Here is a 23,606-nt window from a genome sequence, read left to right as displayed (position 1 = left end):
TGTTAATCCTCGACGGCCACGAGAGCCACCATTCGGATGAGTTCGAGGAATACTGCAAGGAAACCAACATCATCACCCTCTCTATGCCTCCTCATTCCTCTCACATGCTCCAGCCACTCGATGTTGGGTGTTTTAGCCCGCTAAAGAAGGCATATGGTCGGCAAATTGACGATATGATGCGGGCTCACATCACCCACATTAGCAAGGACGACTTCTTTCCTGCCTTCCGCGTTGAGTTTTTCGCTGCAATGACGGAAAAAAACATCCAAGCAGGTTTCCGAGGTGCTGGACTTCTTCCATTCGACCCCGAGAGTGTGATTTCTATGCTCTATCTCAAGTTAAAGACGCCAACGCCTCCAAACTCCCGCCCTGGTACCCCCATACCTTGGGTTTCCCAGACACCTAACAACCCAACCGAAGCCTCATCACAGACTACTTTCATCAAGAATCGAATTGCCCGTCATCAAAATAGCTCCCCAACCTCAGTCTACGAAGCTGTTGACCAGTTTGCCAAGGGTACGTCGAAAATGATGCACCAGTTGGCATTGTTGAAGACGGAGAACCAGATCTTTCGGCAAGGAATGGAGGAGCTTAGCAAACGCCGGAGGGCTAAAAAAAAAGGGGATATAAAGCTAACACGGGCATCATGGGGTTGCCCCGATATTTTAGGTGCATACGCATTTGCCAGTACTCTCGGAGCCACTACCCAAGTCACTTGCGGCTTAGGGATCCCGAGGGGGGCGACCTTATTTCCTCCATACTCTGGCCAGGTGATAAGTAGCAAGTAACAGTGACACCAGGCTATTTTGACGAATGGTCGCTTTCGTCAACGACGTCGTTGAAGTAGTAGTAAATGTATGACAGCAAGCACAAGTAGTGGTGCCACCCCTATGAGCAGTGATGACATCGTCGGTTCAAAGCAGATGGGGTGCAAGCGAATTTCCGAGTCACAGGCATATGGCGAGATACATGATATTTTGGATGAGTTTACGAATTTGAACACAGCCTTAAGAGTATATATTGAAGAAAGAAGTGAATAAAGCTACTAGTTAGGTGTATTGTTGATATGATTTACTCTCAATTTTGGTTGATATTGATGTAAATGAATTTAAGCGTAGAGGAAGATGTGAACTAGAAGGCGTTGTCGAGACTGGAGAGGAGTGGCTACCCTACTTACGCTAGTCCCAAAGAGGAATGGTTGGTTTACTCTCCATGAATCTCCTCTTTTTTGTGCTTCGACCTCGTGTGTGCAGCTGCATGTCTGTGCGAACTGTCAGAACAGAGAGTTGTCGTGTGCGTGCAGTCATCGCCCATTAACAATAAAAATAACAAGTAATTAGGGGTAAATTCATGAAGAGCCGATCCGCTCGCTGGGACGATCCACTCGCTTCCGATCACGTTATTGGGTTCTGAAATCGAGACAATCGTACCACTGAGCGGATAAAACACCCCATTCACTGCTTGTCATACTTTGACGCCATCATCAGCATTCCTCAATATGTCGACGGTATTTTTTTTTCATTATCAACGTTTTCCGTGTTTTCTTCAACCTCTCCATGGCTATCCAGCGGTGGAGAGATCCATCGATCTGTCCGCCTCCTGACTCGAAAAAAGATTACGTCGCCGAATACCCGACTTTCATCAACCTCCCACCATCTTATAAGCCGGGGAAAAGAAGAAATACCCTCTTTTGGTGAACGTTCACGGAGGCGCATTCTGCTTGGGCAATCCTGGGCTCGACTGCCTGGTCTGCAAACGGTTGGCTAATGATGCGATCTGCGTCGTTGCTAACGTCCACTATCGCAAGGCGCCAGAGCACCCTTTCCCTGCTGGTTTAGACGACGTGGAGAAGACGATCCTCGCGGTACTCAACGATCCAGACTTGTCCATGGTCGATGGCGATCGTATCGCGATCATGGGTTCCTCTGCCGGTGGGGCGCTCGCGTTGGGCGCTGCACTCAATCCCGAGTTGCAGAAGCGTGGAAACGTAAAAGGAATCGTCCCGGTCATGTCCGTCACCGACTGCACTCTGGATCAGAAGGTTCGTATGGACTCTTTGCCCGCCGAAAGCAAAGGGAAGGACGTGCTCAAGGATATTCACATGCTTATCGATGCATATATGAAGGGTGGCGGCTACCGTCGTGATCCACGCGCTTCGCCTGCGTTCGCTGATCCAAGTCTTTGGCCAGCGAAATTGATGTTCGTCACCGCCCGCAAGGACTGCCTCTATGGCGAACAGGAACGTCTGGTTAAGCGTATTAGGGAGGCCCGCAGTGGAGATGGTGGGGTTACGTGGAAGGTTTTGGATGGCATGGATCATCCCTCCCGCGATGTGAGGACTGGCATTGTAGCGGAGAAATGGAACGAGGCGTGGAATGAAGTTGCTTCATATCTGCAGGAGGTTTGGAAGGCGTAGATGTGCCACACTTTCTACTTGTTTTTCGGTAAACCCCTGGTGCATATGGTTGCATCTATAGAAATTTGACTCTATCCTTCTACTACAAAAAATGGGTTGCGACGAATACATTATGCTTGCTTGTATCCGTTCCATGTCTAATGAGAATGACCAAGAATAACTAGAACCTTTGGTAACATGCCAGGCGCAAGAGCGTTCAACGTTCAACTCAAAAACTAAAAAAAAAAACTTAGCGACTGCCTACCCCCACGCAGACAAAGTAGAAGATTCGAAGCGGGATTCGGACCCGTCTGATAAACGAAAGTGTGGTCCTGAGGGCGCTTTCCATCCGCGATCTTGATGTCAGGTATAATCATCCTGGCCAGAATGCTCCTGACTTCGAGTACCGCAAAAACCGTCCCGGACAGGCATTCCGTCCTCGGCCACACACCCAGTAATACTAGTGACACGAGCAGTCGTCTTGCGTTCGGTATCAACGCTGCAGGACTTCCAAGAGTTGAAAATTGTCGGCTCGTCGTAGAAATCTGGATCTTGGTTGACAGTGGCAGGTTCTTTCAACATAGTGCCTTCTAGGACGAAAGTTCCATCCGAGAGCGTGAATGACTTGACGGCCTTCCTCTGACTGGAAGAGACAACGTCAGCACAAAATCGCCGTGATTCTCGGACCATGATATACTATTGTATTGTTCGTCTCGTGTTGTCCATCTCTATTCCTCAGAAGCAATGGGCGGATCACGACCTTAAGTACACGAACATCAAAGAATTGAAATTGGGAGCGACGCTAAAGCAGCGGACGAACTGGAAGTTGGAGATTAATCGGGCGTTCGATGGAGCGCCGGACAAGTATGACAACGATCGGACTTAGGTGATAAAGACATCGATGCACCTTAACGACATCATGGCATCGCAAACTATGCAAGATGTTGTGATCAGTGCTAGCATCGAAGGACGCCAACGTTTCTTTTATTACGATGGAGAATATTTCGGTACCGATGATACACAGCATTATTCTCCGGCTTCCAGTGGTTATCGTCGTAGATCGGACTGTGGGTAAGAAGTTGTGCTCTCGAACATGACCCTGTTGGGGACTTCAACATGAGCCGCCTTGAATGTCAAGGTCTCTCCAAAGTCTACTAAAGTGTTGAACAATGTTCTCGAGGCACATCGCTTCGTGACTAGAGTTTGATCAAAGCAGTCTCATTTTGTACCGTCCCGGACGTGGCCAAACTGCGATCGTCAAATCTCTCTCTTGAAATTCATCTCCAACTGAATTTCAGCCAGCGACAGGCAGTCCTATAGTACATCAGTTTGTGATACCTATGATATTTTGCTTTTAAAAGTAACCTTTTTTTTGAATTCTCAGAAGGCGGTCGTTCCAGTACCAGTACGACTGCACGAATCGCATATAGGCTCCGAATGCTTCCATATATTATATCCCCCACCTAGCTAACTCATAACAGGAGTACACCATTTCCATTTTATCTATACAACTTAAAATTCCGGTATGCAAAGGCGGAGAGCCGCCAGATAATGAAGAAAGCCGACTTTCCCGATCTCTCAGCTCGGCAGATTAACGTCATCTCAATCATGCTTGTCGTCAGGAGAACCAGAAGACGCAAGCGACTGGAAAGCCTTGACTAGCGCCATGGCTGATCCTGCTGCCAACCCTCCTACGAGCACCATCTGCAACCCGCCTACGACACCCCGCCGGATGTTCTGCGAGCCTCTCCACCCTGAGACAAAGCAGGTCTTGCCGTAACCAAATAAAAACAGAGCGACGACCATCGTGGCGACGGACCAGCGTAGCGCATAAAACGCCTCATGAGAACCAACAAAGAAGTAGGGGAGCAACGGGACAAATCCGCCGACAAAATAGCCTAGGGCGATGGTCACGGCGCAAGTGATGGCACGGGACTCCGAGGGTTCTGGAAGCGTGTGGTGAAACTTCATCAAGAAGGAGGGTAGATTGGGTGACTCTGAGATGTGGGCTGTCAGGTCGGCAACAAGAGTGGAAGGGAGGTCGTACGGCGCGAATACGTCTGAGATCATGGCAGCGGTGGAGGATGGGTGTGCGACTGTTTGTTCCCGGGTCTCTTTCAGGGTCGCCTGATATGACTGTCTGTGCAATGGATCATTAGCTTCTCGTCTTTAAAGCTGCGTACTCGGGCAGAAATCTTACTCTTCGCTCTTCGCGCCCAAGTATCCTCCCAAGCCCATTGATATAGCTCCCGCAATGAGCTCGGCCAAGCCTCCAAAGACGACAACGTTGGTGTCTTCCAACGTAGACAATCCTGCCGTGAGAGCAAACGGGACGGTCATGCCATCTGAGAGCCCGATGATTGCATCTGATACCAATCGGGCGTCGACGATCTTGAAGCTCTTTTTCTCGTTCAGAAATGACCGGACCTCGCACGATTCCGACCCGGCTACCAGCTCAAGATCGCAAGGCTCCTTTCCAAACGGGACTTGAAACTCCTTCTCGGGATCTACCGAATATGTTTCTGATATCCGAGAGTCATAGGAAAGAAGCCTTTTTAGAGAGGCTAGAGACATTGTTGGCTGGTCTAGTTCTGGTGTTTCTCCGTCTTGAGAAGTCGTCGGTCCCCAAGAGAAACAGGATTATTGCGAGATCCGGCAACGGGGTCAATAATTCCTGAAAATTGTCAATTAGCGGAGATATGGCTGGCAATTACGGCGCGACCAACGCGTGATTGCACCATCTTGCCCTAGAAAGGGGGGTCGTCCACTCACGATAAATAAGAATCCACTGTGCTAGTTTCTCCAGCAGCCCATGGCCGGAATAAAATAGCAATCAGGCGTCGAGCAAAAGTGAATTGACGGCAACTATCACAGCGACAAGACATGACCCAAGATTGAACGAAAAAACTTTTCCGATTAGTTACTTGGATAAGTCCGTCGCGGCCATGCTGGGACCGTTGATGCGATGATATCCACGAACGAGAGCCTATCGAGCAAACAACGTGCTGCATGCTGCATCCCCCGGGACGCTTGGACTGCACGAAGAGCAGTAAGCAAACGCTCGAGCAGCAGTGGATCTAGCACGTTGCCAAGATCTACCCAAGATGCGGCTGAGCCCGTTGCCGAGATGCGGCACATCCAGGCGTTTAGCCGGAGGTTAGCTTCGTGAGTCTTTCCACCGCCGAGGGTTGCCAGCGTATCGCAGCGCGCGAGTTTCTAAGCCATGAACCCCGGGCTTGGCCTGCGACCAACCGCCTCAGGTAACAGAGGCACGCGACGCCTGCAAGGGTTGCAGCCGACTCGGAAAGCAAGCTACCGAGTCCGGCGTATTTTATCAATCACTTGCGTGCAATTGCATCTCCCGTAATTGGATTGAGTTTTGATCTCCCTCGTCTGCCTCTCTGCAGTATTTTCTTCGCGGAAACTCCAGAAAGCAAGCCCACGTGCTGCGTGCTGCTCGTCGACATGGTTCCGATTCCGATTCCGCTTCCCAGAACCTGGCTTCATCGGCGGAGATGCGATCTAGGCTGCCTGACGGAGATGTCGCTCGCGGACCCGAACCTTACCGACAAGATCTCAAGAGCACTCTCGAGCCTCCCGGTTGGACATATAAATTGACACGGAGGTACACCGATAGTAGAAATGTAGTCTGAGAATCACCTTAACCTTCGAATCAATCGCAATGAAGTCGGCTCTTGTTTTGACGGCCATCTCGGCCATGATCGCTGGGGGCTCAGCGCACCCGGTCCATCCTAACAAGGATGTCTGGACCGATATCAGAGGAAACGTGAGAGTTGCGTGATACAGATTGAAAATGTGCATATGCTAAAGTGGATGTTCTGCGCAGATCAAGCATGTTATCTATCTCATGATGGAGAACCATTCTTTTGACAACATCTGCGGATACTGGGACTTCCACCCGGACATCGACAACCTGCGCAACCTTAAAACCCCGTACTGCAACGAGTACACACACCCCAATTGGACGGTATGGGGCGAACCTCTGGATGTCTGCGCAGGTCCCTACGAGGGCGAGGTTCCTTTGAAAGACCCGGACCACAACTTTGCCGGCACGTCCTACGAAATCTACAGGACATGGTACCCGACGAAAAACGACACCCCGACCATGGGTGGCTTCATCGAGCGCCAGTCGGAGAAGTACAATGAAACTCCGGGACAGGCGTCCTTTGTTATCAATGCGTACGACCAGAAAAAGACGGCAACCCTCGCCGAGATCGCCAAGACGTTTGCCTTCTGGGATTCTTACGTGCGCTTCCTCGGTATAGTTCCACGGATCACAATGTGTAAACTAACGAGACTTAGCACGCTGAGCACCCTGGACCGACCAACCCTAACCGACAGTTTGCTACGTCTGGCTCGACTTGTGGTTTTGTTGACAACACCGACCAGGCCGCTGGATGGTTTAACAATGTCACTGGAACTAGCTGCGCGACCTCTATCTTCGAGTCGCTCAGCAACAAGGGCATCACCTGGAAGAACGTGAGCTTGGATTATATTTAAGTGGAGGGAGGATTCATTGTGTGCTGACTCTTATTTAGTACTACGAAACTGATATCATTGATGCCTACATGTACGAGGTAAGACACGCTTGAATTCAAAGGCCCCTAAAACGATTTTCGAAGATTAATCTTGGTTTTTTATTTGGCAGTGGGTCCAAGAGAACGCGATGGACAAGATTGTTCATGCGGACGAGTTCTACCGCGATCTAGAGCAGGGAACTCTGCCGCAGTTCTCGTACATCAACCCTGAGTGCTGCACTATTGACTCCATGCACCCAACCAGCAACATGGCCGCTGGCGAACAGATGATCAAGCATTTGTATGATTCTGTTCGAAACTCGAAGTACTGGGACAATGTGTAAGTCATTCAATCCCTGAGACCTGAGGTAAAAGCGTCACTGATGCGTTACTCTTTATAGCTTGATTATCCTCAACTTTGATGAACATGGAGGATTTGCGGACCATGTTCCCCCTCCAGTCGATATCCCCGCCCCAGAGGACAACATCACTTTTACTGGCGTCTCTGACGGCCACAACGTTACCTACGATTTTACTCGTCTTGGTGTCCGGTTTGTAACAATAACTTCAAGTTGCTAGTACGAAACAACAGCTGACTGATATGGAAAACAGTGTCCCTTCGTTCATCATTTCGCCATGGGTCTCCCCAAACACCCTCATCCACGACGAAGGTACTATGTACGCGCCGAACTCTGCCTACACGCATAGCTCTTTCTTGCACTTCCTCCAAGAGCTCTGGGAACTGGAAGGCTTAAACAACCGCGTCCAGTGGGCCAAAACCTTCGAATACGTCTTCACCAGCAAGAAACGCGAGGACACGCCTACAAAGCTGACCACGCCAGTCTGGTACGGCGGCAGCCTCGGTCCGCAACCCAAGGCGTACTACTTGCTGAACCAGGATTACAGTTACTATTCGGGTTGATAAGAATGGTCCTGACTGCTCAGGCTGCGTAAGGTCAATAATTTGAAGCTGGAAGAGAGGAAATATCTTGGAGGAAAAGCCTGTCGATGAAAAGTGTGTGCCAAGTTACTTGCTTGATATTCTCGTATTACTTATGCTGAAAACAATTTATGCATTGACACTACTTCTCATGTTCCTCTTAACTCATTTCTTTGCATTAAGTAATCTAGTCACGGTATTCGTAGTCGTACAAATATTCGTAAGGTAGGATTCTGACATTGACTAGAGAGGAAGTTTTCAGATCACGAGCGCACACGTGGGCCTGATGGACCGCCCTGTACAAACCAGTATGAACTAAACAATCAGACCATCAATTAGAAAGCAACAAACTCCCAGCGCAGGATCTATATATTCGTAATTCGTGAACACCCCTACTGTTTTTTCCGTCTGCCCATCTGACTGCGGATGGAAGGCTCTGCTAAATCGTGGTTCAATTGGATGCACCATACGCATACCAGAATCCACTTCTTTTATTTGCCTTAGGGACTTTTGTCCGACGGCTACTGCGCGGTCTAACCTGCCCGACTTCCTATTCTGGTATTGGCTGTGCTGTGCCTAGATTAATAAAGGAGAAACATTGGAACCCTAACCGCTATTCCTCTTTGGGACTAGCGCCGTACCTTTTTTTGTGGACGGTTAACAGCTTCACTGCATAGCCACACTAAAGGATTATATAGCCACAACACAAGCCCCTTGCTTAATTGATATCTGTAAACATGACTCCGCCAAATACATCCCCCATCTATGGCAAGATTCCTGCCCACATCTCGGCAAATTCAACATCTTCCTCGTCCATAATACCCTCACCATTCTCGTCACTCCCACTTTACTCCTCCTTGTTTCCATCTTCACAGATGTTCTGGACCGGTAAAGAGCCTTCTCCGGTGTCGTTGGCCATTGGTTACTTCAACACTCTTGGACAGGTGCGCTTGTTGTGTCCAGTTCGTTTGCACAGCCGGCATCGGCGAACATTTTCAGCGCTGTCAGCCGCCCGTTGCACAATCTCGGCTGATGTGGGGAGTCTCCTTGTGCCTCTAGGGCGCCCCTTTCGCAGAGTCACTGGAGGGTCTCTCACGATGGCCAGGGTGGCAGGGTCGAGCTGTACCGTGGAGAGATCGAGTAGGATATTCGGCTGTTGAATTAACCATCGAGGATGGATATCCTGTACGTCGATGGGGAATCCCAATCGAATTCTGTGGGAGCAAGGAAGAAGATATCGTCGATAAATGTCGCAATTGCAGTGATCAGAAGACCCTGCTTCTTCTTGATTATGAAGCTTTTTCATCACTTCAGCATGAAGAAGGTCAAGTGCTGACTGTGAGATCTTGGTGCATATTCCAGCTGTCTCAATCTGGTCCTCACTGCGGTCTTGACAATCAAATTCTCGTTCGACCCGATTAGCTATTTGTTCGAGCTTGGAGGAGGCCTCGACGGTTAATCTTATTAACTGCAGTAAAGAGCGTTCCTGATGATGACATGAGCACTGCTTTGAGGGCTGCATGGCTTCCCTCGACTCGCGAATTTGTGCTGATTTTAAAATTTAGGTGTTTTCTGACGTGAAGTTCGACCCAGCGCTCACGACCGTACCACCACTGTGTTTTAAAGTAATCAACAGCTTGTGAGGGAAAATCTATTTCAATTTGCTGTAAGGTTTTCTGGGTGTCTTTCTCGGTGTCACTGATCGCAAGTTTCTTGACTGCTGCCATGAAATTCTCGAACTGCGGCATGCTGTTGAAATTTCGACAGCAGTGTTTTAGAATATTCTGCTGGATATGCCAACGGCAAAGCTGATTGAAAATTGGCGGGAATACTTCAGCCAAGGCTTTCATCAACGCCTTTTCGGCATCGGTGATGACTACCTTAGGCTCGACGTCCGGAAATACTACGGTCTCTATGGATATGTTATTAGCTTCGACAATGGTAAGTTCTAGATCGTAAAGGGGGAGCCTGTGTATCGATCGCCTGAGCGCACCAGATTGTGGGGCATGTAACAGTCTGGCCTATTCAAAGCGACTTCGCCCATTGGGTTTGCAAGACATTATTCCCATGCCAAATTGCGCAGTTCGATCAATCAATGTATAGCTAGATAGACAGACGCGATACCTTGAGAACATCGAACCAGCACAAATGTATTATGTTCCCTTCAAGTATTAAAGAGTGGAGTGAGGTCATCATTTCTCTCTACTTCTCATCTCTCCAGCATAAACTTGCCACCAAACTGATTGACGGTGACAAAACCTAGGAAATCACCTCTGCGCCCCCCGACATATAACGCAGACTAGCCCTCACAAGCTCCATAACAACCTCAATCTCCTCCTGATTCCTCGGTGCATAAACAAGGATATACGTGGCCGGAAGATTTATATTGCCCCTCGTTAAAGTCGCCACAGGCTTCCATCCAGAGAAACCATTTCGCTGGCCCCAGCCTGCGTCAATAACCTCCTTCGCATCTTCTGGACACAACACGACGTGGACAGAATGGTCGCTTGTGCCGTGGATGTGAGAGACTTCGCCTACCGTCTGCACAGCTTCTTGTATCCGGGATGATAGAGGAATAGCGTCAGTGAGCCACATGGCATCAGTGTGTCTTTCGAGGCGCGAGGGGGCCAGTTTGACCAATTTGGAATTATTAGTTGCAACGGCGTTGAAGGTTTCGGTGAGTTTCTGTCAAATTCAAAAGTTAGAGGAGAGCACACAAGTATATCTAAATGTACTTCTGTATATCTATATCTATATCTATAATTGATATACATACCCTCTTGATTTCCTCATTTGGCAACTGGTTAATCTGCCTCTGCGGCACTGCATGCGGGCCCACAACGGGAATCTTTCCCTTCCGTCGCGGAAGTTTGCCATCGGGGAGATGAATGAACGTTGTCGTCTCGCCCTGGTTGATTCTTTGCTGATACACCTCGGTGCCGAACATCTCCTGGGCGAAAGGGGTTATGAGGAACCTGGAAATGAACCAGCCAAAGGCGTTGTAAGGCGGGCCACCGGGGCCATAGGACATGTAGAGCTGGTAGTCCTGATAAGCAGGGATAGTGGCTGCTGAGAAGCATAGAAGAGCAGCGGCAGTAAGAAGAGGATGGCCACGGAGAGTGGAGAAAATGCGGGGAGGCATTTTGATGGAAGGTCTGGATTAATTAGTTGATAGATATAATGGTGAGGAATACAGCAAATGAGTTATGCGTGTATATCTATAAATTATGATGAAATTGCCAAATTATGTAATTGTGACGTTGTCGTTTCCAGGGCTGTGGCGGATGCGTATCCGCCAAATTTTCCCATATCCGCATCCGCCATCCGCCTTTTTCAAATTGGCGGATATGTATCCGTCTTTTTATCCGCCTTTAAAAATTTGGAAAATTCATTAATAGTTATTATATATAGAGGTGGATACGATTACGGTACCGTCAATATTTTATACTATTCATAAAGTTAATCGCGAAAATGAGAACCTAAGGGTCAGCCTAACCCTGCGGATTAGCCGCTGTATCCGCCATCTGTATCCGCCAAGTCCGCCTATCCGCCTGTCCGCCGACAGCCCTGGTCGTTTCTTTTTGTTGAAAGTGCAGACAATCCCAATTAGGGCTGCACACGAATAATTTGCTTAGGAGAAACATGGCTTATTCTTATTCGACTATTCGTTTGGGAGTCTTCCGTATTCCGATATTCGATTCGTAATTGCACATAACTTCTGGCTTTGCAATCGTTTGTAAAACGCTGGCCGACGGCTAACGCGTTGGCATTGGATTCTTCAACTCTGAATTGATCCATAATGATATTGCCTTTTGTGTGGTTGTATGCACTAGTAGTTATTTATGAGTTGTAGCGCGTTATCCTCGCGTTTATGGCACCTGGCTGGGTACGGTCCACAAAAAAAAGGGATATCCGCTAGTCCCGAAGAAGAATAGCGGGTAGGGTTCCAATGTTTCTCCTTATAAACCCGGATAAAGGGTAAGGGTAGACATGCGACGCTCAAGTCAGGCAGAGCAGTCGAGGATGGATGGCCAACTCGGTTCAGGGATGGATTTTAGAGCTTTAAGTTCACAGCAATTGAGGCAAATACGGTACAAAGCCAAGGCAGGCTACGCGAAGACTGCACCAGCGGAATATGATAACACAAGAAAACAACGCGATCAGGCTAGAGTCTAGGGCTATTTATCCGGGTTACATCCGTTTGATCCTCCTCAACTATACCGAATTGGAAAGGTGCCTCAGACGGTGCGGCTCATTTTGTGTACAGTTCCCCCCTGAACTGCCAGTTACATTTATAGGTAAAGCAGGGTAAGGCGACGCTGCTGCATGGTCTTCTCGTAGAGCAAATTAAGGACACGCGCTTATTTACGTACAGATTATACAGAAAATTAGGCCGCACAAGTGGCGGCGTTCAGTACGTTCAGTAGTTTGTCTTTAAAGTTTTGTTGTGTTTTTTATACCTAACTATAAGGATTTCTAATATCTAGAGATGCGCAACCAAGTCAATCGGCCTGATGCGAGAAGGTTCTTTGACGGGGACTCAGAGCCGACTAGCAGTGAATCTGAATCATTTATGCTCCGCACTTGCACTGATTTGAACTATGGTTCTACTGCTAAGTACTATGATCCCAAATGCTAACAATTAACACATTGTCATCTTGCCACAATGCCTCCCTTTGAGAGGATGACAACTCGCTGTAAGCGCCTCGACTACAGAAGCCTCAACGATGGCAGTGATGACGAAGCAGAATCGAGGATAGTGATGTCGAGTCTAGGACGCTGCAAAGGCTGCAGCCACGAGGTCAGACTAGTCGCCCTATCTCCGATATTGACATGTATTTTGATAGTCCGGTGGTCAGTGTTAATGACACAAAATATCCAAACTGGCTTTGTAATTGGTGGCGTACTCATCAAGATGAGTACCCGCAGATGGCAGCTGCGGCTAGGGATTACTTAGCAATCCCAGCTTCCGAGGTTGCAGTGGAAAGGTTGTTTAGTCAGTGTGTGAAGTAGTATGAGCCATATGGTAATACATATTACCATATATGATATCATATCATCCGGGTTTCATATGGTATGATACGAGTTTGGACGAACCCGTATGATATGATATGATATGGCCCCTGATGATATGACCATATATGACCATATATAACCCTGAAACTTTAAACCTTATCTATGACCGAAGCGGCTCGATATGTCCGGAACGGCTGATGAGTAGCGATTGAGGTGTTCGTTTGCTTTCTCTTTTCTTTGGTTTTTTTCTTCTGGTTTTTGGATTTATGTCTTTGCCTTTATGTTGTGCTTGTTTGCGGTCTTGGTGTTCGCTAGAAATATTGTAAAACATATTCAAGGCCCAAAGACCAGTTGGGCTAGATATTCTTACACGATGTCTTACACTAACGAAGAAAAACAGCGGCTTGTTTCAGTCCGACGCAACTGTAACATCTACGTGACAGTTCGAACCCTAAATTGAAAAATAATCACGTGATTCATATGGTCATATATATTACCATATATTGTATCATATCGTATCAGTCTCATATTGCGCAAACTCGTATGATATATGTATTGGTTTGACAAAATGAAGTCATATATGGTAATATCACACTACTTTACACACTGCCGTTTAGTGCGGGGAGAGACTTGCTCTGTGTTCGGAGGCACTCCATGAAGACCAACACCATGCGAATGTTGATGCTCATGGGAGACATGTACGATAAATGAGTTATTGTATTATTACGCAGGCACAATACAATTGTGTATAGATATCCAGGTGTAATGAGAAATGTTACATAATTATTCTGCCGATTTGCCGAAATCGTATGTTCAGACCTCCTAGGAGCTCGACCATAAATATCGTCAAACGGCAATCGTCAGACATTAGGAATGCCGATATCGTATCGTCAATATCGGCAGTATCGGCAAACCGGCAACAGCCCTATATACTACTGGGATTACTCGGACTCGGACAAGTCGTAATATTGCCAAAATGGCAAGGCACGCAATTTCTCTCCCGAGACCAATGTGGTGGACATCTTTAGAGTTCAACTTAAACTTATGCTGCGTCGCGCTTGTGATTGTGCAACCTGTCGCGATCCATGCACGTTCGCTTCCCCACCTACCCCAAGTATGGCCTACGTTGGCAACCATTGAACGACTTCTCCATCGTGGCACAAAGTCTTCCCAGTCCCCTTGAGCATCAAGGAATGAATTTGATGAGCAAATCAATACTTCCGTGCGTTAGTCCTTTAGTCGTACTTAGTCTTCGGCAATATTGGCTGTGAAAATAAAAGTGATCGTTGCCAACAAACCTTAAAAGTGTATAGGTTTGTGTCTGCCAAGACATGTCTCTCCCTTCCTTATCTCAATGGATATCTAAATACTGCACCTTCGCCTCTATCAGGCGACATCCGGAGATGAATTGGGAACGATAACACACGGAGCCATGCAATTGAATCGCCCAAATCAGAACGCACAGTTCTTCACACCGAGCGTTAAACAGTGGCCCATGCGAGCCTTATCAGGCAAATGCCAATAGACTGTCGGTCGCAAATTTAAAGTTCGCTATCGTCACCAACTTCCTTCCGTTAATAGGGCATAATACAGCGGAATGCCATTGCGGCCAAGATAGTTGTAGGAGGCTTATCCTTTCCAAGGAAATTATAGTTGGAGTCTAGTTTTACTACTGACTCTCATGAGGTGATGCCAAGCTGATTGGCGAGTGCTATAGAGTGGTGGTACACCGTAGAAGAGGCTAATCTCCAAGATTACAGATAAAGGTTTACGCTTGAAACGACTTGTCTGCTTGCTTGGCTAAACTTTGGAGTTTGGGCGTGCCGTAATTGTTATCTAGAAGTAAGACATAGATTGCAACATCAAACTTTAGAAAGCACATTCGATGGGTCTGTGATATTCAATTACGTTATCAAAGTTTGCTATCATCGTAGTGGGAATCGCCCATTCAATTTGACAGACCGCATGTTGACTAGTTGGAGCCACCAAGAACGGGCCTATATAATGAGGTTCAATGGCAGCAGAAGATATCTACTAAATTGACTGCAACCACATCTCCTCCTGTAATTTGAAATTACATTCGTTTTCAAGAAAACAACATGACTGTGTGGCCATTCAATCGAAATGAGGTCACAATGGAGATGATCGAGAGAGACCCAACGTGCGATCCTTACTACGATCCTCCAGATTGGAAACCAGCAAAGTGGAGAGTCACTCTCTCGTTCTTCTGGGAATCCATAGCCAAGCCCCCCGGTGAGCGTCGCTATGTAAACAAATTAGATCGTGGATTATTGTTCTACCTTATGCTGTCCTACTTTATCAAAAGTTTGGATCAGAAAAATATCAGCAACGCATACGTTAGCGGCCTGAAGGAGGCGGTAAGTTTCTATGGATACGTTTTTAAATGTACCTCCCTAATAAGTTTACTAGCTTAATCTCAATGGCAATCAATATAACTATTTCACTACACTCTTCAATTGTGGATATCTGGCTGGTTCAATTCCATCCCAAATATCACTTAGTTTCGCACGTCCATCAATAATGATTCCTGGTTGTGAAGTTTTCTGGACAATCTTGGTTATGATCCAATGTCGTGCTACTTCTGACAAATACCTCTATGTGTGCCGTTTCTTTCAAGGCTTTGCCGAAAGTATTTGCTTTCCGACAATGATGATGATTATCGGATCATGGTACAGACCAGACGAAATTGCCAAACGAGTTGTCATTTGGGATATGACCTCAAGCATTGCCTCTATGTTTTCGGGCTACCTGCAAGCTGCCATTTACACGAATCTCAATGGAGTAGGTGGTTATGCCGGTTGGCAGTGGCTGTTCATTATCGATGGTGTTATATCGCTTCCGATCGCTTTGCTTGGCTTTTTTGCCATCCCTGACTTCCCTACCACTAGCCGGGCGATATGGCTCACTAATCGAGATAAGGAATACAGTATTAGAAGAATGACTGAGGTCGGTAAGAAGGGACCGAGGAGGATGACTATTAGACGATTTTCCGCCATTCTTTTCGGCTGGCGATTCTGGGCATTCATTGTACCATATGCTGCGTATATTACCGGGGCTGGTACATATATGAATCTTTGGCTAAAGGCAGAAAATTACAGTGTACAAATGACCAATATTCTACCAACGATTGGTAACGCGATAGCTTTGGTATCTGCCTATTTTTTCGCTATAATATCTGATATCACTCGTTGGAGATGGCAGTTAGCTATAGTCACCCTACTTCCATATGTGTTTGGTAATCTCGTACTAGGCATTTGGAATGTTCCATTCGGATGGAAATTTGCTGCCAATATCGTACCAAACATTGGCCAGCCGTTCTTTTCGCTATTCATGGCCTGGATTTCCGATATCTTCCAGGATGACACAGAGCTTAGAGGATACCTTCCCGCGATTGGAAACGCAATTTGGTATGCTCAGTATGCCTGGTTCCCAGTTGTGGCATTCCCTGCTCAAAAGGCACCGCATTATCCATGGGGTTATTGGGCAGCGCTGGGCCTGACTATATTGAATATTGTCGGTATTTATGTCTGCTATTTAGCTCATATGTGGGATGTCAAGCGCAAAGGTCGGGTAGTAAACAAATTCGGCTTGTACGTTGACCGCGAAGATCTTGTGGATTACTCGGCCAGTTCGTTGGCTGATATCAAAAGTGGGCATATCACAGAGGCACAAGAAGTTGGATCTGTGGACTTGGAGCGCGATTCTGATATTATTTCAACAAAGAAAAGTAATTGAACGCGCGTAATAGTTATTTCGTTAATTGTTCGGGATTTGAATGAAGTAGCTAGCATTGATCGATGATTACACAGAATTTGGTTCACAGAAAGTTTGTATGCAAATCAAGCCTGTTTCAACCCTATAAAATTGTAGAAGTCAGTCATGTCGAGGTTGGTAACTCGTCTCAAAGAGTCAGCAAATTGGATGGGTAATGACAGCGAAGAGCAATGCAAGTGTTGTTGATTACCGCTGGGATGGAAGACAAAATCGTTGAGGCGATGTCTAAAAACTCCATATAGGGCTGGTCACGATATCGCCATATCGTATCTCCGGCGATACGATATCGCCAGAGAAAAATTCCTGGCGATAAATTAGGCGATAATATCGCGAAGATATCAAATTAGGCGATACGATATACGATAATGATGATGAATATCGTATCGTATCGCCTAATTTGCACGTGATCGGCGTCATGGGAAAGAAACGATCAGAGATAGAAAGACTGACTCTGTAATTACTCAATTACGTGCACGCTAAAGCCCCAAGCATAGATATTTATGAGTTTACACTATCTCATCTGTCGGACGTTCGTGTTTTGGCTGGCAACAGCGTCGGTTCGTAGGACGTTGACCAACAATACAGTTACGAGAAAGTGATACATCGCGACTATGACTGAAATATATAAGCGCGACAACTATTTGTTAATTCTCGAATCGCGTTTTCTTCACTTCTTAATTACTTTTGACTTAAACTAACAGAAAATCGTCAACCAATGGCTGAACAGTCTCGAAACGGCTGTTTGCGACTTCAGGATGTACAAATGAATCAGTCATAATGACAACTTCATAAGTTGACGTCGAATCCATTTGTCGCTACATGTATTGTTTTATTCTACCCGACAAGATCATGGCAGCCAAATGATCTTTGGGCTTCTATATAGTGCAGATCCGGATCGCGCTCTCGATGGGCGGCCTTGGAATATAACATATACGTTTTTCAGGGCTCAGGGATAGAAAAATTGGCAACGCAGACAGCGGCCTTCATGCAAGCGAAGGGCGGAATGGCAACTTTTGTCAGGATCACGGCGCCGCTCACGCCGCTCACGCCGCCCCTGAGTGCCCTGACGTTTAGGACCCTGGCTGCGCCACCGCCAGAGACCTAATGTTTCTATGTTCGACTTCGTCGCTTATTAATGTTTCTATTTTCGACTTCGCAGCTTAATTATGTTTCTTGTCTTAGTTTACTTAGTGGCTTATGGACGCTCGGAGCTCCAGTTCCGACGTCCATATAAGCTGGCACGATAACCTCTTTGTTATACTCGAATAATAGATTCTAAAATATCTGATCTTTGGTTTCCGACCTCATAAGATTGTTAGTGCCGAACTCGAACGTTCCCCGAGTTCTTACAGTATCATGGCCTTATAGCTGAACCATCGTCAGCTCACAGAGCAAAGACAAGCTCATCTTCTCCCCTTGCTCTCCTCCACCGATTTGTCGACCTCATCAAAGTCTCACAGCCGCGTAAAAGAAAATTCCACTTGTTCAGAAAGCCCTCCGTGACCTCCCACCCCTCCTCGCTCCACGGATTACTCCACACCAATATCCCTCTTAGCCAGATATCGTCATAACCCTCATACAGACCACCAAGTATATCCACACACAGATCATCTGCGTCATACTTGCCGATATTCAATATCAGATTGTCTCTCATCTGCGGAAATGGAACGATATCCATCCAGACCTCATGCGGTACCAAATTTTGGACTGCGGTCGGGGTAAATGCTGACGGGATAGTGGAGCTATGTGGTGAAGGCAGAGCAGAAATGTTCAGAGCCGCGCCGCATTCCGCGGGAAAGATGTTATCAAGGCGAAGTATGTGGATGTTGGTGATTATTGCACGTAAGACATTATACTGTACAAGCGTGAGCAGGTGGTGGTCAGGACACAGAGGAAAGATAATGGGTGGGAGCGTTTTCAAGTCCGAAATTGACTTAAGATAGGGAAGCAAGGGGTGAAGGACGCGAGAACTTGGAGGCTGATACGATGACACGAAAGACGCAGTCGATGATGACAAGTAAGAATCGCCCTCATTTCGACTACTATGCTGCCTCAGGGCAACCGCCTTGCCTGATGCGTTTGTCGACGTACTAGCGGTATCGATTACGGGCGGAGGACCCGTTTCTTGTTGAGTAGAGTTTGGAATAAAATGGATAATAGTCAACTCTCCGCCAGACGAAGACGACGTATTGGTCCCGTTTCTAGCTGCTCGACGCTTGCCTACAGCCGCTGGTGAGCTAACACTCGTTCTCTGTGGCGCGTGAAAGGAAATATTGAGCTCGCGCCGCATGAATAAAATGTAGAGAGAGCACTTACGTCGCCATGCTCTCTGATGGACTCGATTCTGCCGCCTCCGCCTCTCCTTGGGGTCCGTTAGCCCCGTCCAATTATCATCACCACCCTTCACCTATTGACATTTCCAGTCAACGCCAAGCGTATGAAACATGCTGGGATTGGCCATGACTTACGTCTCGGAGACATTCCATGCAATAAACACCGACATCTGACATTTTCAATTGCTCCGCCGGAGTCTGAAGAAATGAAGTGACGTGAGATAGAAAACGTTTGACTTGAGTTGGAGGAGCTGGTAGTGAAGAGAACAAGTCGCTTTAGGATTGCTGGGCTGAAGGCTTGAAGCCACACAACATCAACCCCTGATCTCATGCACAGCTGCTTACGCGCTAAGTCCAAATAGGGACTAGTGTAAGTTCGCCTTGAATGTTCGCTGGGAATGATCAAACGAACATGAATATCAGACGACTTCATGACCCTCACCGGAGGCCGATCAACGATTTAAAAAATGCCAGACTGTTTACTTTTAAATACCACATTATGGGGCCCATCGAATCTCCGGGCTTCTCTCGCATATGCACCCGTCAGCCTTTTAACATCTCATTCCGCCAAAGGACACTCCTAATAAAGCTATTCCGACTCATCTACATCTAAAGCCATGCCAGCAGTAGAAGGACTTGTCAATTTCGACCCTGACAAAGAGCTTCCGTCTCTGGAGGGAAAAATCATCTTTATTACCGGTGGTAAGTTCTGCCGCGAGGGTCGGTAGAGAAGTCACCTAACATCTTCCAAGGCACTGCGGGTCTTGGTCGGAATTCTATCCTGAAGCTAGCGAAGCAGTCCCCAGCTCACATCTACTTCAGCGGCCGCAATGCATCTGCTGGCTCGACTCTCATATCTGAGTTCCAGAAGGAATATCCCGATGTGCTCCTGACCTTCGTCGAAGTAGATCTCTCGTCTCTTGCCTCTGTCAAGACAGCTGCTACATCCGTCGCTAAAACCCTAGATCGTCTCGATATTCTGATGTGCAACGCCGGCATAATGGCAACGCCGCCGGGACTCAGCAAGGATGGGTTCGAGATACAGTTTGCAGTAAACCACCTAGGCCACGCGATGCTGATTAACGTGCTCCTACCCGTCTTAGAACGTACCACCAATCTTCCCGGAACTGACGTGCGCCTGATCATTCTCACAAGCGTTGGGTATCGAGGCCATCCTAAGGGTGGTGTTGCTTACGACAAGGTGCGCACGACGCAGGACACTATATTCGGGTCCTGGACTCGATATGGCCAGAGCAAGCTCGCAAATATCGCCTACGCTTCGGAGCTGGCCCGACGTTATCCCGATATCTTGACGGTTTCTGTGCATCCTGGGGTGGTAGAGACTGGGCTGGTGACAGACCTGACATTCTGGAAACGTTCATTTTTGTACGTGGCCAACTTCATGCTGGGCGTATCGCTTATGGACCCCGAAAAGGGTTGCTATAGTCAGGTGTGGACCGTGACTGGCACGACTCGAGACAAGATGCAGAATGGCGGGTTCTATATGCCAATTGGGGTTCTCGCAACGGAGAAGCTGTGCAAGACGGCGCGGAGTGAAAAAGTTGGTGGAGAGTTGTGGACTTGGACGCAGGAAGTTTTAGCAAAGGTTTAAGAAGGAGAAACATTGGAATCCCACCTGCTATTCCTCTTTAAGACTAGCATAAGTATTTATCCGCCACAGTCGCATTTTCTGTATGAACGCTGCCAAAAGATTTCGTCAACGACTTTTAGCACGTTGATGTCTGGCATCCCAGCAGACATAACGCTAACATAGTAAGCTGTGGTTCATGGCCATGAACCAGGATCGACAGGATCGACAGCCAATATCATGGTGCATGCCACCTAGTCGCTGAATTTGTGACACCTCGTAGCCACACAACACTAAAGAGACATCAACAACAACAAATTAAAATAAATTATTCCATAAAATATATCACTGTCTATCAGAACCCTATGGAAAAGGATGTTAAAATGTATTGTACTACTAGAAGGCTATCAAAAAAGCAGTAAAGGAAGGAGGACGATGAAGAGTGAGCAATATCATCTTTGCGGGGAACCCTAGTCCTCGCCTGCGCAGTCACGTGGACGTCGTCCCGGCACCGCCCAGGCCACGTTCCTGACATTACACTTCTTGTATTCACCCACTCTATATAACCCACCTACTCTCCTCGCCTAAGCCTAAGCGCCTCACGCTCAACATCAGCCAATATTTGAATACAGAACTAATTTTTTTTTATTATTATACTCTGATCTTGTCTGTCGACCCTCCTCGCACTCCCTAACGGAAGACAACTGCTATAAGTCAGTACGCCTTGAGAGGTATCACAAGTTCACAACCCGGACTAGTAGCTAATCATAACTAAGCGTCGTTTTTCTCAGCATACTCAACATGCTTAGCACTATATTGGACCTTGCCGATGCCGACTGGTCCGAAGACCATAATATCTTTGACTCGGAAGATGTCGTGACAGAGCCAGTGGAAGACGACATAGCCCAGGACGTAGACCGACGAGCGGAACGAGGTAGGAGCCATGCGTACTGGCCGCGTCGGCGACGGCGCCTTGGATCGGCGGAAACACGGCGCCACCCGCCACGCCCATGACGAGGATGCCGGCGCCGCGCCGCGTGTGAGGCCCCAGGTTGGCCGTGCCCAGCGTGAAGATGGTCGGGTACATGGGCGCCTCGAAGAAAAACAGCAAAATCAGCACCCCAACGCTGGCGCGGCCCTCCCCCGCGCAGACATAGCCGCTGAAAGCAATGGCGCAGCACGCGTACACAATCAGCAGGAAGTCGGACTGGAATACCGTGGCCAGCGCAGTGGCGATGAAGCGTCCAATGGTAAGGTGATCAGCGTGTAGGAGAGGAAGTTGGAAGCTTCCGAGGAGCTATACGACGCGTCCTTGACCTCGGTCACGTAGTTGATGACGAAGCTGGCAATGGTGATAGTAATGAGCCGCACAGTCGGGGGCTTTTTTCGCACTTGGTTCAGGGGGGGTGGTTCTGTATACAACGAAAGTGCGAAAATCTGAAATCGGGGCTTTGCACAGTCAAAATGGGCTTTTTCGAATCGTTGGTCTATGTGGAATTTTAAGCAATTTATCTCAGTATTTTAGCACATAAATTGGGCGACTTGTCAGTTTCCCATTGTCGGCGCAGTTTCTTAAAGGGTTAGGGATTCTACGAAAGTGGGGTGACAAGAGCTGGACTGTCAAAGCAACGGGCCAGATACGGTATAAAAGATAAAGTAGTTTAGCTGAATTTAGAGTGGCCCCCGGTCGTACTGTGTTGGTACCAAAAGCCCGGGTCCGCTTACCCTGAAAACATCACGAAAAATAAGGATCCTTGAATTAAATGAAAATAGTAGCATCAGAATGAGAAAATTCAGGAAATCCGAATGATATATAAATTCAATCGGTTATTGGTAGGAGAGGGCGGCTCGTGAGGCTAGAGGTTAGTAAGGGTGAGCAAGCATAACTGTGACTGCACCAGAGCAGATACGGTACAAGATAAGAGAGTGGGCTATGGCTATTAAATCTAGCTGCAGCACAAGCAGTACCGGAATAGGAAGTCGACAATTGCACAACTGACCGTCCCGTAGCCATAAGTAGAGGAACATCATTCAGCAGTCTCGAAGAGGCGAATCAAAATGAATTACGAGGATAATTTCTAAATTTCTAAATAATATTAATTAATTTGGAGTAGCGAAATATTAAAGGGTGAATTAGTAAAAGTAGGCAGGTAAATGCATTTTGTGGCTACACACATAACGTGCAATTCATCAAGGAGATTGAGAGTTTTATATAGTCAGAGAAATTGATAGAATTAAGGGATATTTAAATCAATTTCTATTCAAGGTGCAGTCGCGCAATAAAGAAAACGGAGAATTAGTCACAATAAGCAGGTAGCCAATATTTACGAGCATAGAGTATAAGTCCGATTGGACAGAAAACTTCAAAGGTGCAAAAAGTAAAATAATAAAATAAATAAGAAATAAGAAATAAGAAATATTAGAAGTGAAAGGATTCAGGAATGAAATAAATGGTTGATGGTGTAGTTTGGTAAGCGCGGGAATGGACAACAGGATCGTTGAGGCAGAGTCCAAAAACTCCATGTTTAAGTTGTATTTAGTGTCCATGGCGGCACACTACAAAATGTTCGTAGGTAGAGGTCTAGGAAGGCTACCTAACAAAATAGCTGTACTGCTGGAATCAATAACTAGATTTAGGTTCTTCTACGATTTTTTGCGAGCGACTCAGGTGATTGCTCGTATAGTTAATCGTAAACTTTTACAGCCAATCGTATAGTAATCGTATAGACTATACGATTACGAGTTACGAGTTGCTCGCAAATCGTATCTAATTTGCTCAAATAAGGATACACTACTGAGTCACAAGGCCGCTTATTACAACCGGCTAATTTGCCATTCCAACGGCTCTTCGTAAGCGACCTCTGATGGCACCTAGTTGACCAGTGGCAGGAATGTCGTAGCCTTGGCAGTATTGATCGAGCTGTGGCCTCTCAAGACCGTTCATGGCTGCCAGTGTAAATAGCGGCGGCAGATTATGCTAAATGTAAGACAAGAAAGTTGA

General features: G+C 47.1%; 10 protein-coding genes across 10 annotated transcripts; 4 read left to right on the top strand and 6 right to left on the bottom strand.

Annotated features, from left to right (window-relative positions):
* Nucleotides 1-1,556: 1,556 nt before the first annotated feature.
* Nucleotides 1,557-2,535, top strand: POJ06DRAFT_295329 (Alpha/Beta hydrolase protein; the record flags this gene model as incomplete). Its single annotated transcript, XM_056190509.1, has 2 exons — nucleotides 1,557-1,619; nucleotides 1,676-2,535. 2 exons carry the CDS (start codon nucleotides 1,557-1,559, stop codon nucleotides 2,414-2,416), a joined length of 804 nt encoding a protein of 267 aa, XP_056043695.1. The 3' UTR covers nucleotides 2,417-2,535.
* Nucleotides 2,536-2,648: 113 nt separating this feature from the next.
* On the bottom strand, nucleotides 2,649-3,247 carry POJ06DRAFT_252151 (uncharacterized protein). Its single transcript, XM_056187486.1, has one exon. It carries the CDS (start codon nucleotides 3,083-3,085, stop codon nucleotides 2,759-2,761), a length of 327 nt encoding a protein of 108 aa, XP_056043694.1. The 5' UTR covers nucleotides 3,086-3,247; the 3' UTR covers nucleotides 2,649-2,758.
* A 553-nt stretch (nucleotides 3,248-3,800) lies between these two features.
* Nucleotides 3,801-5,455, bottom strand: POJ06DRAFT_222267 (VIT family-domain-containing protein). Its single transcript, XM_056185649.1, has 3 exons — nucleotides 5,168-5,455; nucleotides 4,596-5,069; nucleotides 3,801-4,535 (listed from the first exon to the last, which is right to left on the bottom strand). Exons 2-3 carry the CDS (start codon nucleotides 4,967-4,969, stop codon nucleotides 3,998-4,000), a joined length of 912 nt encoding a protein of 303 aa, XP_056043693.1. The 5' UTR covers nucleotides 4,970-5,069; nucleotides 5,168-5,455; the 3' UTR covers nucleotides 3,801-3,997.
* Nucleotides 5,456-6,263: 808 nt separating this feature from the next.
* On the top strand, nucleotides 6,264-7,958 carry POJ06DRAFT_222262 (phosphoesterase; the record flags this gene model as incomplete). The annotated part of the gene is made up of 6 exons (XM_056185648.1): nucleotides 6,264-6,662; nucleotides 6,719-6,895; nucleotides 6,955-6,993; nucleotides 7,065-7,273; nucleotides 7,335-7,484; nucleotides 7,546-7,958. The coding sequence occupies 6 exons, from the start codon at nucleotides 6,264-6,266 to the stop codon at nucleotides 7,853-7,855; spliced, it is 1,284 nt and encodes a 427-aa protein (XP_056043692.1). The 3' UTR covers nucleotides 7,856-7,958.
* A 508-nt stretch (nucleotides 7,959-8,466) lies between these two features.
* Nucleotides 8,467-9,328, bottom strand: POJ06DRAFT_209530 (uncharacterized protein). Its single transcript, XM_056185425.1, has 2 exons — nucleotides 8,706-9,328; nucleotides 8,467-8,505 (listed from the first exon to the last, which is right to left on the bottom strand). The coding sequence occupies exon 1, from the start codon at nucleotides 9,177-9,179 to the stop codon at nucleotides 8,796-8,798; it is 384 nt and encodes a 127-aa protein (XP_056043691.1). The 5' UTR covers nucleotides 9,180-9,328; the 3' UTR covers nucleotides 8,467-8,505; nucleotides 8,706-8,795.
* A 117-nt stretch (nucleotides 9,329-9,445) lies between these two features.
* Nucleotides 9,446-9,810, bottom strand: POJ06DRAFT_209529 (uncharacterized protein; the record flags this gene model as incomplete). Its single annotated transcript, XM_056185424.1, has 1 exon — nucleotides 9,446-9,810. A coding segment is annotated over exon 1 (276 nt), but the record flags the coding sequence as incomplete, so codon positions are not given.
* Nucleotides 9,811-9,927: 117 nt separating this feature from the next.
* Nucleotides 9,928-11,464, bottom strand: POJ06DRAFT_100213 (uncharacterized protein). Its single transcript, XM_056183901.1, has 3 exons — nucleotides 11,448-11,464; nucleotides 10,650-11,138; nucleotides 9,928-10,558 (listed from the first exon to the last, which is right to left on the bottom strand). Exons 2-3 carry the CDS (start codon nucleotides 11,013-11,015, stop codon nucleotides 10,133-10,135), a joined length of 792 nt encoding a protein of 263 aa, XP_056043689.1. The 5' UTR covers nucleotides 11,016-11,138; nucleotides 11,448-11,464; the 3' UTR covers nucleotides 9,928-10,132.
* Nucleotides 11,465-15,024: 3,560 nt separating this feature from the next.
* Nucleotides 15,025-16,645, top strand: POJ06DRAFT_222258 (major facilitator superfamily domain-containing protein; the record flags this gene model as incomplete). The annotated part of the gene is made up of 2 exons (XM_056185647.1): nucleotides 15,025-15,267; nucleotides 15,320-16,645. 2 exons carry the CDS (start codon nucleotides 15,025-15,027, stop codon nucleotides 16,643-16,645), a joined length of 1,569 nt encoding a protein of 522 aa, XP_056043688.1.
* Nucleotides 16,646-17,821: 1,176 nt separating this feature from the next.
* POJ06DRAFT_252139 (uncharacterized protein) lies at nucleotides 17,822-19,298 on the bottom strand. The gene is made up of 3 exons (XM_056187485.1): nucleotides 19,153-19,298; nucleotides 19,001-19,091; nucleotides 17,822-18,904 (listed from the first exon to the last, which is right to left on the bottom strand). The coding sequence occupies exons 1-3, from the start codon at nucleotides 19,192-19,194 to the stop codon at nucleotides 18,069-18,071; spliced, it is 969 nt and encodes a 322-aa protein (XP_056043687.1). The 5' UTR covers nucleotides 19,195-19,298; the 3' UTR covers nucleotides 17,822-18,068.
* Nucleotides 19,299-19,634: 336 nt separating this feature from the next.
* POJ06DRAFT_222253 (oxidoreductase) lies at nucleotides 19,635-21,010 on the top strand (the record flags this gene model as incomplete). The annotated part of the gene is made up of 2 exons (XM_056185646.1): nucleotides 19,635-19,719; nucleotides 19,770-21,010. The coding sequence occupies 2 exons, from the start codon at nucleotides 19,635-19,637 to the stop codon at nucleotides 20,627-20,629; spliced, it is 945 nt and encodes a 314-aa protein (XP_056043686.1). The 3' UTR covers nucleotides 20,630-21,010.
* Nucleotides 21,011-23,606: the final 2,596 nt, after the last annotated feature.

The sequence above is a fragment of the Lipomyces tetrasporus genome (genome assembly GCF_029532465.1).
Source record: "Lipomyces tetrasporus strain NRRL Y-64009 chromosome Unknown POJ06scaffold_5, whole genome shotgun sequence".
NCBI lineage: Eukaryota > Fungi > Ascomycota > Lipomycetes > Lipomycetales > Lipomycetaceae > Lipomyces > Lipomyces tetrasporus.
The sequence above is the reverse complement of the archived record's forward strand: the minus strand, read 5'-3'. Positions and strand labels throughout refer to the sequence as shown.

Bases quoted from the DNA above. Each gene is read 5' to 3' on its own strand.
- POJ06DRAFT_252151 (XM_056187486.1), bottom strand. From the start codon at position 3,085: ATGGTCCGAGAATCACGGCGATTTTGTGCTGACGTTGTCTCTTCCAGT.
- POJ06DRAFT_100213 (XM_056183901.1), bottom strand. From the start codon at position 11,015: ATGCCTCCCCGCATTTTCTCCACTCTCCGTGGCCATCCTCTTCTTACT. The intron at 10,559-10,649 runs GTATGTATATCA...TGAATTTGACAG, and splicing joins CAAATGAGGAAATCAAGAGG to AAACTCACCGAAACCTTCAA.
- POJ06DRAFT_222267 (XM_056185649.1), bottom strand. From the start codon at position 4,969: ATGTCTCTAGCCTCTCTAAAAAGGCTTCTTTCCTATGACTCTCGGATA. The intron at 4,536-4,595 runs GTAAGATTTCTG...TCCATTGCACAG, and splicing joins TTGGGCGCGAAGAGCGAAGA to ACAGTCATATCAGGCGACCC.
- POJ06DRAFT_209530 (XM_056185425.1), bottom strand. From the start codon at position 9,179: ATGAAAAAGCTTCATAATCAAGAAGAAGCAGGGTCTTCTGATCACTGC.
- POJ06DRAFT_252139 (XM_056187485.1), bottom strand. From the start codon at position 19,194: ATGTCAGATGTCGGTGTTTATTGCATGGAATGTCTCCGAGAC. The intron at 19,092-19,152 runs GTAAGTCATGGC...AAATGTCAATAG, and splicing joins GCATGGAATGTCTCCGAGAC to GTGAAGGGTGGTGATGATAA. The intron at 18,905-19,000 runs GTAAGTGCTCTC...CAGCGGCTGTAG, and splicing joins CCATCAGAGAGCATGGCGAC to GCAAGCGTCGAGCAGCTAGA.